This window comes from Lissotriton helveticus, chromosome 5_1 (genome assembly GCF_964261635.1).
Source record: "Lissotriton helveticus chromosome 5_1, aLisHel1.1, whole genome shotgun sequence".
NCBI classification, from domain to species: Eukaryota; Metazoa; Chordata; class Amphibia; order Caudata; family Salamandridae; genus Lissotriton; species Lissotriton helveticus.
The window spans coordinates 2,015,302,116-2,015,315,335 of record NC_136065.1 but is presented as its reverse complement, the minus strand read 5'-3'; the positions used below and the strand labels follow the sequence as shown (position 1 = coordinate 2,015,315,335).

General features: G+C 46.0%; 1 protein-coding gene across 1 annotated transcript in view; it reads left to right on the top strand.

The window, feature by feature from the left end:
• LOC144752847 (butyrophilin subfamily 1 member A1-like) overlaps positions 1–13,220 on the top strand; it is a 662,516-nt gene that overhangs the window by 459,454 nt on the left and 189,842 nt on the right. The window contains exon 5 of the mRNA XM_078640685.1: positions 5,538–5,549. Coding sequence (XP_078496811.1) covers positions 5,538–5,549 — 12 coding nt within the window. The remainder of the gene's footprint in view (positions 1–5,537; positions 5,550–13,220) is intronic.

Genomic DNA, 13,220 nt, shown 5'->3' with positions numbered 1-13,220 from the left:
TGGAATTAGGAAGTCAAACTGCAGACCGGATCCACTAATCAATGATGAACACGTCTGGGCCTACAGAATTGTATAGCGTTGGACTCTAGGATAGAGTTTAAGACAGACACATTAAGCTTTAACTGTCCCTGCCAGAGAAGGAGGATTGGGCTGCCCCTGGCCGTAGTGCACTCAAATCAGAAGGAAAAAGGGGTCTGCTTAGATGTCAGAGCAGGCTAGAGGTAGTGCATGGTCAGGTCACAGGTTCTTCTCATTTGAAAAATTTGACTGAAGCACATGGCCAGCCTCATGGGTAGGACGATTGTCGACAAGCTGGATATCCAGGGCCGTGAGATCCTCAATAAGAGATGAGGCAGTTTTGCATGTCTTATTTCAAAATATATATTGAAATTGTAAAGCTAGCATACTTTACAAGGTAAGGGGATAGGATCTCCATTAAAGTGGAACTCCAGTTGCCAGCCGGTCTGGGGGGGGGGGAGGAGGGGTTGGGGCAAGGGTAATAAATCAGAGTTCCTTACATGGGGAAAGTATTAGAGAGAGTCAGAGAGAACTATAGAGCTACACAGTCTGGGATAGTGAGTTTTTCTATTTTACAGACTTACCGTTCTTTAGAAATAAGAGCAATGCCCCCCTTTCTAGTTGAGGCGATTCACTACAAGAATCCGATAGTCAGAGTGGCTACAATGTCTGGCGCTGAGGCCTCATCTAACCATGTTTCAGTCAGAAACACAGCCTCTGGGCCATGTATTGTTAGAAAGTTGAAAAGTTCAGATTGGTGTTTTCCTAATAATGACAGTTGTAGTTAAAAAACTTGAGCTGGATGGAATTGGTTAAATGCACAGTGTCCATTTCCGGCAGTGATTGCTGCCCTGTATCATGGGTTTGGGGTGGTGTGCAAGTGTCAAAAAGTGCAAAATCACATTGCGGCATTTTGATAAAGCTCAATTGGGATTCCACAAGAAGTTGCAGGTTCTTGGTATATAGTAGGCCGCAAGGCAAGCAGCCGAGATGAAGAGTAGGTCATCCTACCTAAGAGCATTTGACCAGTGCATCCGCTCTAGGGCCACGAATAAATAGGCAGGCCGTGTCTTATAGAGAGGCAGAGAAACCACTGGAGTGCTAACCGATCTGAACAGGTGACTGCTGGATGTGATCTTTTTTCCCTCCAAAGAGTAGTCAGGCTTATTTTAGAGACGATTATGTCAGGCACTTTCAAAGTTTCCCCCAGATTCAGTTATCACCACAGTAGAGTAGGCAGAATGAAAGTAGTTTTCATTAAAAATGATGTGGCGCAATAAAAATCAGTTTTAAAAAAATGATTTGATTGTTTTTTTAAATATTTTTATTTGGGATATTTAACCATAAAAAGGTTTTACCATAAAACAGCATACAACACAATGAAGGCCTACTAACATATATCATAAAAGGCTCACATGTGAGGGCTCTTATTTCATCACCAAGGCAGAAAGAACTTGCTTATACATTAGCTATACATTTGTACAAAAACTTGCGCAATCCCCAGATCGTGGGTAAGATTGAATTTTCAGCATATGATCTTTTCAACCTATGTTATTTCATTCATTGACTCCTGTATAGCAATTCAAAATCTTCCTATTGCACATGCCACATTTAAAAATCTCATTTTTGTCAGTAAACTAAGTGCTTGGTCTCTACTAAAACTTTTATAAACAATAAAAATAGGTTTACATTTTTTTTCCGTTCTTCTAAAAAGCACAAACAATCTAGCAAAAAAATTTTGCTACTGCATTTTACTTGTAGGCCACAAGAGCACAGGCCTTGGTCGTTCGACATAAGTGATTTTATATTCCCATTAATGTTACTTGGGTGCAGGCCAACTCTAAATTTCAATAATTCATTTCTGAGCTTTGGGTTAGACATAGCTTCTATATAGCGAAAGATATCATCATTGACCCATCCATTTATCAGAAACCGGGCCAAAGATTTGCTCTTTAAGTAGCATAAGTCTTCTTCTCGTGCCTTCTTGTTAACAATTGCCCATAACTCCCACTTAGGGATCTGCTGCATTCCAATGGTCTTGCTCTAGAGTAAGTTTAACACATAACTTATCTAGTTTATTCCTTGCTTGGACCGCCCAAGTGAGATCGCTGGTCTCTATTTCTTTCTTACAAAGATATGCTATTTTGAGGGGGCCTTATCCATTCAATTTTTTCCGGAAATTAAATGTTGCTTGCATTCCCCGATAGTTCCCGGTTGTGAGGTGACATTCTACTCGCAGAGCCTGTAACATAGTTGAAGATGGGAGGGCGAGAAGCTGCTTCACACATTTTCCCTCCTCTTGGTTCTAATCTGATTTACCCCCATGAATAAAACCTCGACACCATATAAAAATTGTGGTTGGACCGATGCAGTAAAAGCTGCGAGTTTTGGTTGCAGCGATGGGCCTCCATACTTCTATTTAAATTGTTTAAGGCCCCAGACTGTGGAAAGGGACCTCACTTTTAAGGTCTGTATGTGGTCTTTCCAATTTAATCTACTATCAAACCACATGCCCGATCTACTATTCCAATTCTGACATCCCCAAGTCTCCAGTAGAAGGAACTTTTTCTTTTTCCAAATACCATTATTTTGGTCTTTTTCTAGATAAACCGTGAGGCTTTTCTTATTGCAGTATTCTAAAAAGGTATCCAGTTTCTTTTGTAAACCTAACTCTGTCATGTCTTTTATCACTAAATCATCCGCGTATAGCAGACATGAAATTCCCCCCATTTCAGGGCTTAAACCTCCTGCTTTACTCAATGTAGTTCGTAGGTCGGATAAAAACAGGGAAAATAACAAAGGGGGTAAAACACAGCCCTGCCTCAGTCCATTCATTATCTGAATCTTCTTAGATAATGTCACAAGTTCATCCAGGATTACTCTAGCCCAATTCTTAGAGTGCATAGCCTGGATTAATGAAAGAACTGCTTTGTTGATTCCGAGCTTTACCAACATACTCCACAATATATTGCGATCTACCAAGTCAAATGCGGCTCGGAAAACAACAAAACAGCAAAACAAGCTACCACGCACTTCTATTGCCTTTCTTGCCAGCGCCCATAAACTAAGGCAGTGATCAACGGTTGAGTGCTCTTCTTTAAACCCCCCATGTTCTATGGGTATCAGGTCATGCTGTTCTGCCCAGGCTTTCAATACCCCTAGTAATATTTTGGGGAAGACATTCTCCCCCACTTCCAGAAAGCTTATGAGGCGATAGTTGTGGGGCAACTTAGCATCATCTTTTTTATAGATTGGTCTCATAATTACGCCCTTCCAACTTTCCGGGCAAGACCCCTCTGCAAGAATTTGTTGGAAGGTTGTTTTTAAAAAGCTGGCCCACCAATCTGAATTATTTTTCAAATTAATAGCAGGGAGATTATCTGATTCCGCAGCTTTAGTTAGCTTTAAAGATTGAATTGTTTTTTTTATATTTTGAAAGGAAAAGTGCTGTTTTAATTGTTCTAGCTCCTCAGGCTTTACTTTCAGGGTATTTGTCAAATCTTTACCCCTATATAGGTTGCTCAGATTATGTCAGGCACTTTCAGATTCAGTTATCACCACAGTAGAGTAGGCAGAATGACAGTAGTTTTCTTTAAATATTATGTGGCGCAATAAAAATCTATTTAAAAAAAAGGATGTGCCCCAGATACCCTATGGGTGACAGAGCCTCTTATGCCACAGTCCCAAACAAATAGGCAGACCAGCTGTGAGAGGGAGGCACGGAAACCACTGAAGCAGTAACCGCTCTGAACATGAGGCACACTAAAATGGCCGCCGGATGTGATCTGTTTCTCCCAAACAGTAGTCAGATTATTTCAGAGACGATCAGGTCAAACTCCTTCAAAGTTTCCCTGAAATTCAGTTATCCATACAGTAGAACACACAAAATGGCAGTAGTTACCTTAAAAAATAATGCAGCATAATGTAAAGCTGTGTTTTTTTTTTAAAAGGTCATGCCCCAGGTATACAGGTCACTGAGCATTCCGTGTCATGGCTGTGAATGAGTAGGTATTTGGCAGATTGAAGTAGAATGCCTGCATTTACACAATATTCTGCTATCAGCCTGGGAAAAAAGCAGTGAATAGGCAGGTATTGGAAATCCAGTGCCCAAATATCTATGCTGCGCCTCTGACGATACCTGGACTTGCTGCTCTGCCCCTACTGCCGTGAAGTTTCAAAATCTGGCCATTGCACGCATGAGAAATTGCACCCGTGGCAGCTGTTGAGAAGGCTGTAAGACGCTACGCCTATGACCGGTGTTCGGTGTGAAGCCTTGAGAGTGCTGGCTTGATTGCGCACCCCCTTCAGAGGTGAGAGTCTCAGGGGCCCCTGCCTGCAGTGTGATCCTGTCGGCGCAGTTGCCTGAGACACCTAACACTGGTGGGGATTGGGTCTGTGGCACGGGCCGCTGGGCCAGGCTACCTGTTGCTGGCTGATTGCGGGGCTGTGCAACTAAAGACACTGCTGCAGAGTGACAAGCGTGCCTGCCACTTCTTAGACCACTGCTCGGCATGAGTGCGGCACCTGCCTTACCTCGCCAGGAGCTGGGATCCGGACCGCGGCGTGGACGGGAGCTTTGAGGGCGCAGCGCGGGCTTCTCGGCTGAACCACCTGGGGCCTCCAAATTATCAGACGAATATTTGCCTATCTGGATAGACATGGAATTCAGATTGCTCTCCTACAGGAGACGCACCTGACCAATAAAGTAAAGACTGGGATTTCACACAAGTGGCTGGATACAAACTCGCTTCTTCTTACTCGTCATACACTAGAGGGGTCCTTATCCTGGTTAAAAAAGGTCACCATTCACACCTATCAAAACATACATTGATGACGAAGGGCACTGTGCTATGGTGCATGGCAAGTTGGGTATGTCACTAATTACCATTGTTAATGTGTACGGCTGTGTAGTGGACAAACCACAAGTTTTTCATCGCATGCTCAATGGGCTGCGTGTCTGGCCAGAGGTAGCCATTTTGTGGTGGGGCGATCTTAACACACATCTGGACCCCAATAAAGATAATTCCAGTCCCCATGTATCTTGCACATTAAAGGTGGCCCAATGCATCAGGAATGCCATGATGGAACTTGGGTTGGTGGATGCTTGGTGAATTTGTAATGTGGGGTTACACATGTCACACCTGCACATAACAGTTGGTCCCCCTTGGACTATTGGCTTCTTAGCGAGGGGGCCAATGAATGGGTTACAGAGGTTGGGCCTCTTCCTTGCACATTATCAGATCATACCTCAGTGTGGCTACTCTTCATTATACCTACTAATCCATGCCGTCCATTCACCTAGCGGTTCTACGCTGAGGCCCTGTTAGACCTTATCTATGTAGACACTATTCAGAAAGCGATAGTGCAGTACTTTCGATTGAATGTAGGCACGGTTGATAGTGCGTCTACCTTGTGGGAAGCTCTTAAAGTAACTGTGAGAGGGGCCTGCATTAGTGCCACAGCAGGCATCTTGTGTGATATCTGAGGTCAACTGTACAAAATAGAGACTGCACTAGGAGAGCGGGAAAAGAGTACAAGTCCCAACCATGCACATCCACACTAGCCCACATATAAGAGCAACTCCTAGAAAATGACTCACTAGAACAAAAAGAGATGAATTATATATCAAGTAGACACATCGCCAGGACATACGGTGGGGGGGGGGCAGACCTGGCAGACAAGCTTAAGTTTCGGGCTAAACATCATCACATCACCAAAATAGTGGATGCGCTGGGGGACGAACACTTCGCGCCTCAGGATATAGTAGACCAATTTAGGGACTGCTACGCATCGATGTATACCTCGCGTGGGAGCCTGAACGAAGATGCCCTAGATGACTATCTCTCTGATATTTTGGTTAATGAATTGTGCACCGCTTGTTTTTATCAAAATTGTACCGTTTGCCGTGCTCCAGTAACACACTCCCTGCTCCGGAGTGTATCTATAAAATCACTTTGGTTGCAGTTCCAAATGGTTTTGGCCTGTCTCACTGGGCACAGGTTCGACCAATTGCTGGGTCTCCAGCCAAATTCAACACATAAATCTTTAGGATGTTTTCCTGTGCTTTTATTTATTCATCTTATTCAATGATTTCAAATGTGTTGTATTCACACATTATTTCTTTTTTTCATCATGTGGTATACAGACTTCAATTCCCATGATGCATTGTATATCTCTCTGATATTGCCTGTGCATGGCTGGGAGATGGTAAATGCGAATATCTCAGCCAACCTATTGACGAGGCCTTTGTGAGGGCTGCAATTCTCTCCCTGCTGAACAAAAAAGCCCCAGCGCCGGACGGCCTCACAGCTGAATTTTACAAAGCTTATGTTGATCTATTGACACCCTACCTGCTTGAGATACATGCAGAGGAGCATGAGACCTGTAGATTGCCGCCCTCCCTTCGGCAGGCCCTGATCATAGCGTTACTCAAAAAAGACAAACCCCAGTGTGATTTGTATCGCCCTCTCTCGTTGATTAATTTAGATGTGAAAATACTTGTTAAAATTCTGGCTAACAAACTCCAACCATTAATGCCACTCTTGATACTACTGGATCAGTCTGGTTTTATCCCTGAAAGATCCACGTCCCACAACTTAAGAACTATTTTTGCTATGTTTCATGTGCTGAACCCTGATCAAATGGCCGTACATGTTTCACATCTTTACTCGTATGGGATTTCCGTGTGTCTTTTTGGGTTGGGTTCGACTGCTGTACTCAGACCGGTCGGTGATGGTGCGCTTTGGAGGACTCACCTCCAAGCCTTTTCGATCGAGCATGGCACCCATCAGGGTTGTCCTCTATTGCCACTATTATTTGCCATTATGCTCGAACCCCTGGCATGTGTGATCCAACAGCGTCACGGAGAGTCAGCATTAAACTTTAGGCATCGCCCAGTTGGCATATCTCTATACTCTGATGACATGGTACTGTTTATCCACGAACCATAACAATACCTTGCCCCTGTTCTGCGGGTATACATTTGCTTCGGCTTGTTCTCTGGCCTCACCATTGATTGGGACAAAACAGTAGTAATACCATTAACAACCATGACTGCTCCCCCTACTATGTAGTATCCATTAGTATGGTCTATAGAGCTGGTTAAGTACTTGGGTGCTTCGTGACCCTGAAGAGACCCTGAAGTGGTCATAAGAGAGATTTAAGGAAAACTTTGCGTAGCTCTGGAGCAACAAGTAGACAGATGTTTGACCCTGCCACTGTCCCTAGTGGACCAAATTGCTCTCATAAAGATGGTCATTCTGCCACGCTTTTTATATTTGTTCTGTAATATTCCTATAAAACGAACCACCCAATTTTTTAAGACTGTGCAAACTCTACTGCTCAGACTGATTTGGGGGTAAGCAAGCTCAAGTGGGCTGGAACACGCTTACATTGGATTATGATAGGGGTGGGTTCAATGCCCCAGATCTATACATTTACTACCTGTGCGCCCAGGCGCAATATGCTGGTGTCATCCACATGCCTTCACACCCCACGTTACAGTGGAAGACGGGGACGCACACCCCATTCCATTAGCCAGAATGCTCACACACACACGCAGAGGCACGCCAAGGTCTGAAAACAACACCCTGGATTCTACTATTGGTGCCTGGCTCACAGACAAGCTTCCCCTATATGCTCTGGCCATACCACTGGCATATCATGCAGCACTTACAGTGACGCAAGAACGGAGCTCGATGCATTTACTTATAGAGGCCGGCATAGACCAAATGCAAGACTTGCATCATGATGGACACTTTATTACATCTGAAAATCTGCAACACATTACTAACCAATCCCCACAATTTCAGTTCATGGTGTATCGCTTGAAGCTAGCAGTTAAATTACATTACACAACATTCCCTGCTGAACCGTCCTCACTAAAAGCTCTACAGCTCCTCCTAGTAGCACCCACACGGCGCCAGATGGTCACTAAGTTGTACAGAGCAGTGAGAGAGGGGAAAGTGAGAGATACTGACAGAAGTCTGAGTCGCTGGAGTGAAAGACTTGACCCCCCTCTGACGCCATTGGAATAGGAGCATATCTGCACTCTCACTGGAAAACTCACTCCCAATGTCAATCTGAGAATTATACACTTTAAGTATGTTCACCAGGTATACCACACACCTCTTAAATGATATACCTTTGGTCTAAGGGACACAAGCAATTGTAAGCGCTGTGGTCTATCGGACGTGGACTTCTGGCACCTTGCATGGTATTGCCCGCCAGTGGCTTAGTACTGGGAGGAAGTAACAAACTGTATTAAGAACATCTCTGTCGTTCAAATGGGGTGCACACCTTTGATCTGCTTATTAGGCTATGTACCTCAGCTGAAGGGGAAGCTAGGTAAATTTGTGAGAATTACCCTCCTGCTAGCAAAGCAACACACAGCACTCACCTGGGAGGGTACTCTGACCCCGTGTAAACCACTGGGCTCGAGATATGGTATATTGCAAAGAAAATCTCGAGTTATAAGCAGAGGAACTTCCCACATCTTCTAAAGCCAAGTATATAATGGAACCCTTAAATCAATACCTCCTGACACAGGCTCCGGGTGAATCGAACCTTGATACTGAGGGATGTTGAACTGTGAATGTACTTTTTCGTGACAAATGCTCGTTAATGTGCGACATGGTCTATATGTGCAGGAATAATGTCAGCAAGGTCAATCACAATGGTTTTGATATTTTTTTTCTGTTTTGATTTCACTGGTTAACTGATTCCGCCCTGCCTGGCGGTGAAGGTAATTGTCTCCTCTGAAAATAAATAAAAATAATTTAAAAAATAAATAAAAAAGCAAATTAAAGATACGACCCTACAAACCGTCGCTCGAGTACCCTTACAGTGTCACTAGATACAAAGGGGCTTATTTACAAGCCCCTTGCCCCACTTTTGCGTCACTTTTCCCATGTTAAAAGGGGTGCAAAAGTGGCACAAGGGGCTTGTAAATCTTTCCCCAAATACATTTTGGGAAAGCTCAACCTTATCTACGCGACGCATTGACAGCTTAGGCCCGCAGGAAAATATGAGACTCTCCGCACTCCGAATCACAGATTTCAATCCTTCCTGGGCACGTAAGGGAGAAGCTGTCTCTTGCAGGCTTTGCTCATACCGCAAAGAATCCTGGCTGCAGCTGCTCTGCTGCTGCCCCAAACTGGCCGAAGATCGCCGTCGCCAGCTACGCTCTATTTTCAGGGCAAAGAATGTTAGGACTTGCAGGGATGCTTCAGACCTGTGCTTCACAGAAATCATGGCACACAATCCAGCCAGATTGGCAAAGTTTACAATTTTAATCAGATTAGCACTCAATTAGTTGGCATAAATTGTAAAGATGTGCTTGTACATAGGAGGCAGACACGTGGTATATATGATGCAGGATATTTATCTGTAAATTCTCTGCTTACACACAGAGCGCCAAGCGTGTTCCTCCACACAGCTCCGCCACCCGAATGAACGCTCTCGAAATGCGCGATCCAAAATGGCCACCGTTCACGCTACGTCATGACGCAGCATGAACCACTAGAGCGGCGACTCTACATATCTCCCCCTTTTTGTCCAACCAAGTAATACAGTCTACGGGGGTATTATAGTCCTTCTCCCATCTCCATTGTCTCGGAATCTGGCGGGCCTCACTACCCTGCGCCCGCCTCTGGTGCACCTTACCGGAGTGGCTGTAGCTTCCTCTCAACCTGAATCATCGACTCCGTCTCCTTATCCTTGTGGGCCAACACTCTCTCCTTGACGTCTGGTTTTTCCTGTCTTTGTCTGGCAATGTTCGTATGTGGGGTACTTTCACTTTCTGCTCCCCATCCCATTTCTGTGCTGTCTTCTTCTCCTTCCTCTTTGTCAGAATCATGTCCCAATGTGCCTTGGTCTAACACTTCGGGCTCCCGTGCCTCCGGGGCCCATTGCACTATTTTATTACATCGAGCCATGCGATCCTGGGACCACACGTTTCCGTCACTCAGCCTGGCCGCTCGGCCCAACACTTCTCTAACTTGGAGTGGCTTGCTATATTTGCTGTCCCCTTTCCGTTGAAGTGTGGCCAACTTGACTCTCACCCATTCACCTTCTTCCAACTGTGTGTCCTTTACATTTCTCCTCCTGTTGTAGTGTTCCGAATATATTCTCTGGGCCTTTTCAAGGTTTGCTTGCACCACCGCTGGGGACCACTTACTGGTCACCGTCTTGTCCTTCCACGCCCTGTTGTCCTTTGTGAACGGATCTCTTCCTATAAGGATCTGGAAGGGACTGTACCCCGTTCCTGTGGGGGTGATGCGATACGCCCATATCATATGTAACACTTCCTTCTCCCAGTCCTTTCCCATCATGATGGCTGCTTTCCATAAACTTTAACCACTTGTCGGATGTGAATTGTGGTCCGTTGTCGCTTAATACTCTTTTGGGGATGCCTTCCCTGAGGAAGATGGTGGTGAGAAACTTTAATATGGTGTCCGTGTCCATCTCCTCCTTGACATGCACTTCTGGCCACTTCGAGTATCTGTCTACTAGGACACATATGTATTTCGGGGTTCCTTAATCATCCAGGATGGGTCCCAAAATGTCAATGGAGAGCTCTTCCTACAGATTTCTCGGTGTGTCGAATTCCCCAATGGACGGCCTCAAAGGTGTCATAGTCTTATCGGCTTGCTGGCACTGGCCACACTCCCTCACATGGCGTTCCGTTTGCGTGTCCATTCCTGGCCACCAGTAGCCTTGTTTGGTCCTCAATTTCATCTTTCCAATCCCTAAGTGGCCTTCGTGTAGTATGGCCAGCAGTCTGGTGATGAGCCCTTCTGGGGGTACCACTTTGTCCCCCCGGTACATAAAGATTCCTTTGTCATCAAGTGAGAGTTCTTCTCTCACCTCAAAGTACTTTCTCATCTCTCCACTCAGGTGTTTCTTCTCCGGCCATCCTCCTGTGATGTACTCCTTCACCTGTTGAAGGTCCTTATCCGCCAGGTATGCTTCTTTCCATTCTTGGCTGCTGATTACTTTCTCTGGGTCCTCCATCAATGCCACCATTTCATCCTCTTCTACCTTGTCTCCTTCCGCCTCTTCCATTGCTGATGCCCTGCTCAAATAGTCAGCAACTTTATTCCTGCTACCCGGGATGTACTCAACATCATATCGATTTTCCAGCAGTTTCAGAGTCATTTTCGCTATTCTCGGGGTGGTGTTGGCATGCCCACTGGATGTGAGGACTCTCACCAAAGGCTTATGGTCTGTTCTCAGTCGAAATCTTGTGCCCCATAAGAACTGGCGAAATCTTCCCAAGGCCCAGACCACCGCCAGCATCTCCTTCTCAATGACACTGAACTTCTTTTCCGTGTCCGTTAAAGCCCTGGATGCAAAATTGAGGGTTTCCGTTGCTCCTCCTTCTCTGTCTTGCATAAGGACTGCACCAAGTCCCTTGTCACTGGCATCTGTTGTGACTATTGTCCGTCCTTGTGGGTCATACCCTCTGAGGGGTATAGCTTGAGTCACCTCCTTCTTGACGCCTTCGAACTCTCTCTGAGTCTCTTCAGACCATGCAAACGCCGTCTTTTCTCTCGTCAGCATCCGCATGTGGTGGGTTTTTGATGCAAAATGCTGTATGAACTTGCTATAGTACTCCGCCATGCCTAGGAAAGACCTGACTTCCTCTTTGCTGGTTGGCGGCCGAGCATCACAAATTGCTTTGACGTTCTCCTTCTTTGGAGTGACCCCTCGTTCTCCAATTTCATGTCCTAGGTAGGTGACGGATGGCATGCCTAAGTGGCATTTCTCCCATTCTGCTGTCCGCCCCTTTTCTTCCAGCACTCTCAGTACTCTGGTCAATTTGGTATCATGGTCCCTTTGATCACTTCCCATGACCAAGATGTCGTCTTGGAAGTATTGGACCCCTTCCACATCTTTGAAGAGGCGGTGCATCAGCTTTTGGAAGACCGCCGCAGCCGATGCCAACCCGAATGGCATTCTGCAGAATTGGTAACATCCGAAAGGGGTGGTGAACGATGTCAACCTCCTGCTCTCCGGGTGTAATGCTATCTGGTGGTATGCTGACGTCAAGTCGATGGTGGAGTACCATTCCTTTCCCTCCGTCTTCGCCAGCATTTCCTCAATGTGGGGCAATGGAAACTTCTCTACTACGATACTTTTGTTTAGCTCGCGGAGGTCCACACACAGCCTTGCCGTTTGGTTTCATCACCACCACCAGGGGGGCCAGCCATTCTGCGCATGTGATGGGTTCAATAAAGCCATTTCCTTCCAAATCGCGTAGTTCTTGTTGCACCGCCTCCCTCACGGCTATCGGTACATTCCGCACTTTATGCGACACTGGTGTGGCATCTGTCTTGAGGATGATTTTGTGTGAAAACTTCTCCAGTTTCCCCACTTTACCACCGAACACTTTGGGAAAGCCTCTTTTCCACTTCTCCAGGTCTGGCCACTGTTCTGGTTCCGTCAACAGTACCTGCACTGCTCCTCCAGGGTCCAGTTTGATGCCTAAATCTCCCTGGTCCATCCAGCCCAGTACCAATGGACCTTTCTCTGTCACGTACAGTTTGCAATCGGCGCTGCGTCCCCTGAATTCGAATGTCAAAGGCCGGTAGCCTGCTATGGGGATGCGGTTACCTAAGTACGTGACTGGTAATATGTCCGGCGGTTCAAGATGTGGGCCTAGGCGGGGCAGGAATTTCCTGTCCATAGTGCCCTTTGTACCAACGTATATGGTGAGCCTGAGTCCGCTACGATACTTATTGTTACGCCACCAATCGTCATGTCCAGCACCGGTTTGTTCGATCTTCTACCGCTCACACTCAAAACCTGGTCCTCGATGCATAGTATCTCATCTTCCTCCTCTTGGTCTCTTCCTTCCCCGACTTCCTGGTCCCCATCAACAAATTTCACCGTGTTGCGGGCCATTTTCTTCCGTCAAACCTTCTCATAATGTCCAATAACTCCGCAGAACATACACTTAGCCCGGAAGGCCGGGCATCGTCTGTCATTCGCCTCGTGGTTCCAGCTACCACATCGGTAGCATGATGACTTGCTCCCCTTTGACTGCCTTCCTGGCAGACCTGGTTTCCCTTGCCACTTATTGGGTCCTTTGTAGTTGGAGCATGTGTTCCTGTTCCCTCCTTTCGGTTCTTCAACCTCTATTCTGTTGACCATAGGCCTTGCCGCCATTTCCCTTTTCGCCGCCTCCGCACACCTGCGTG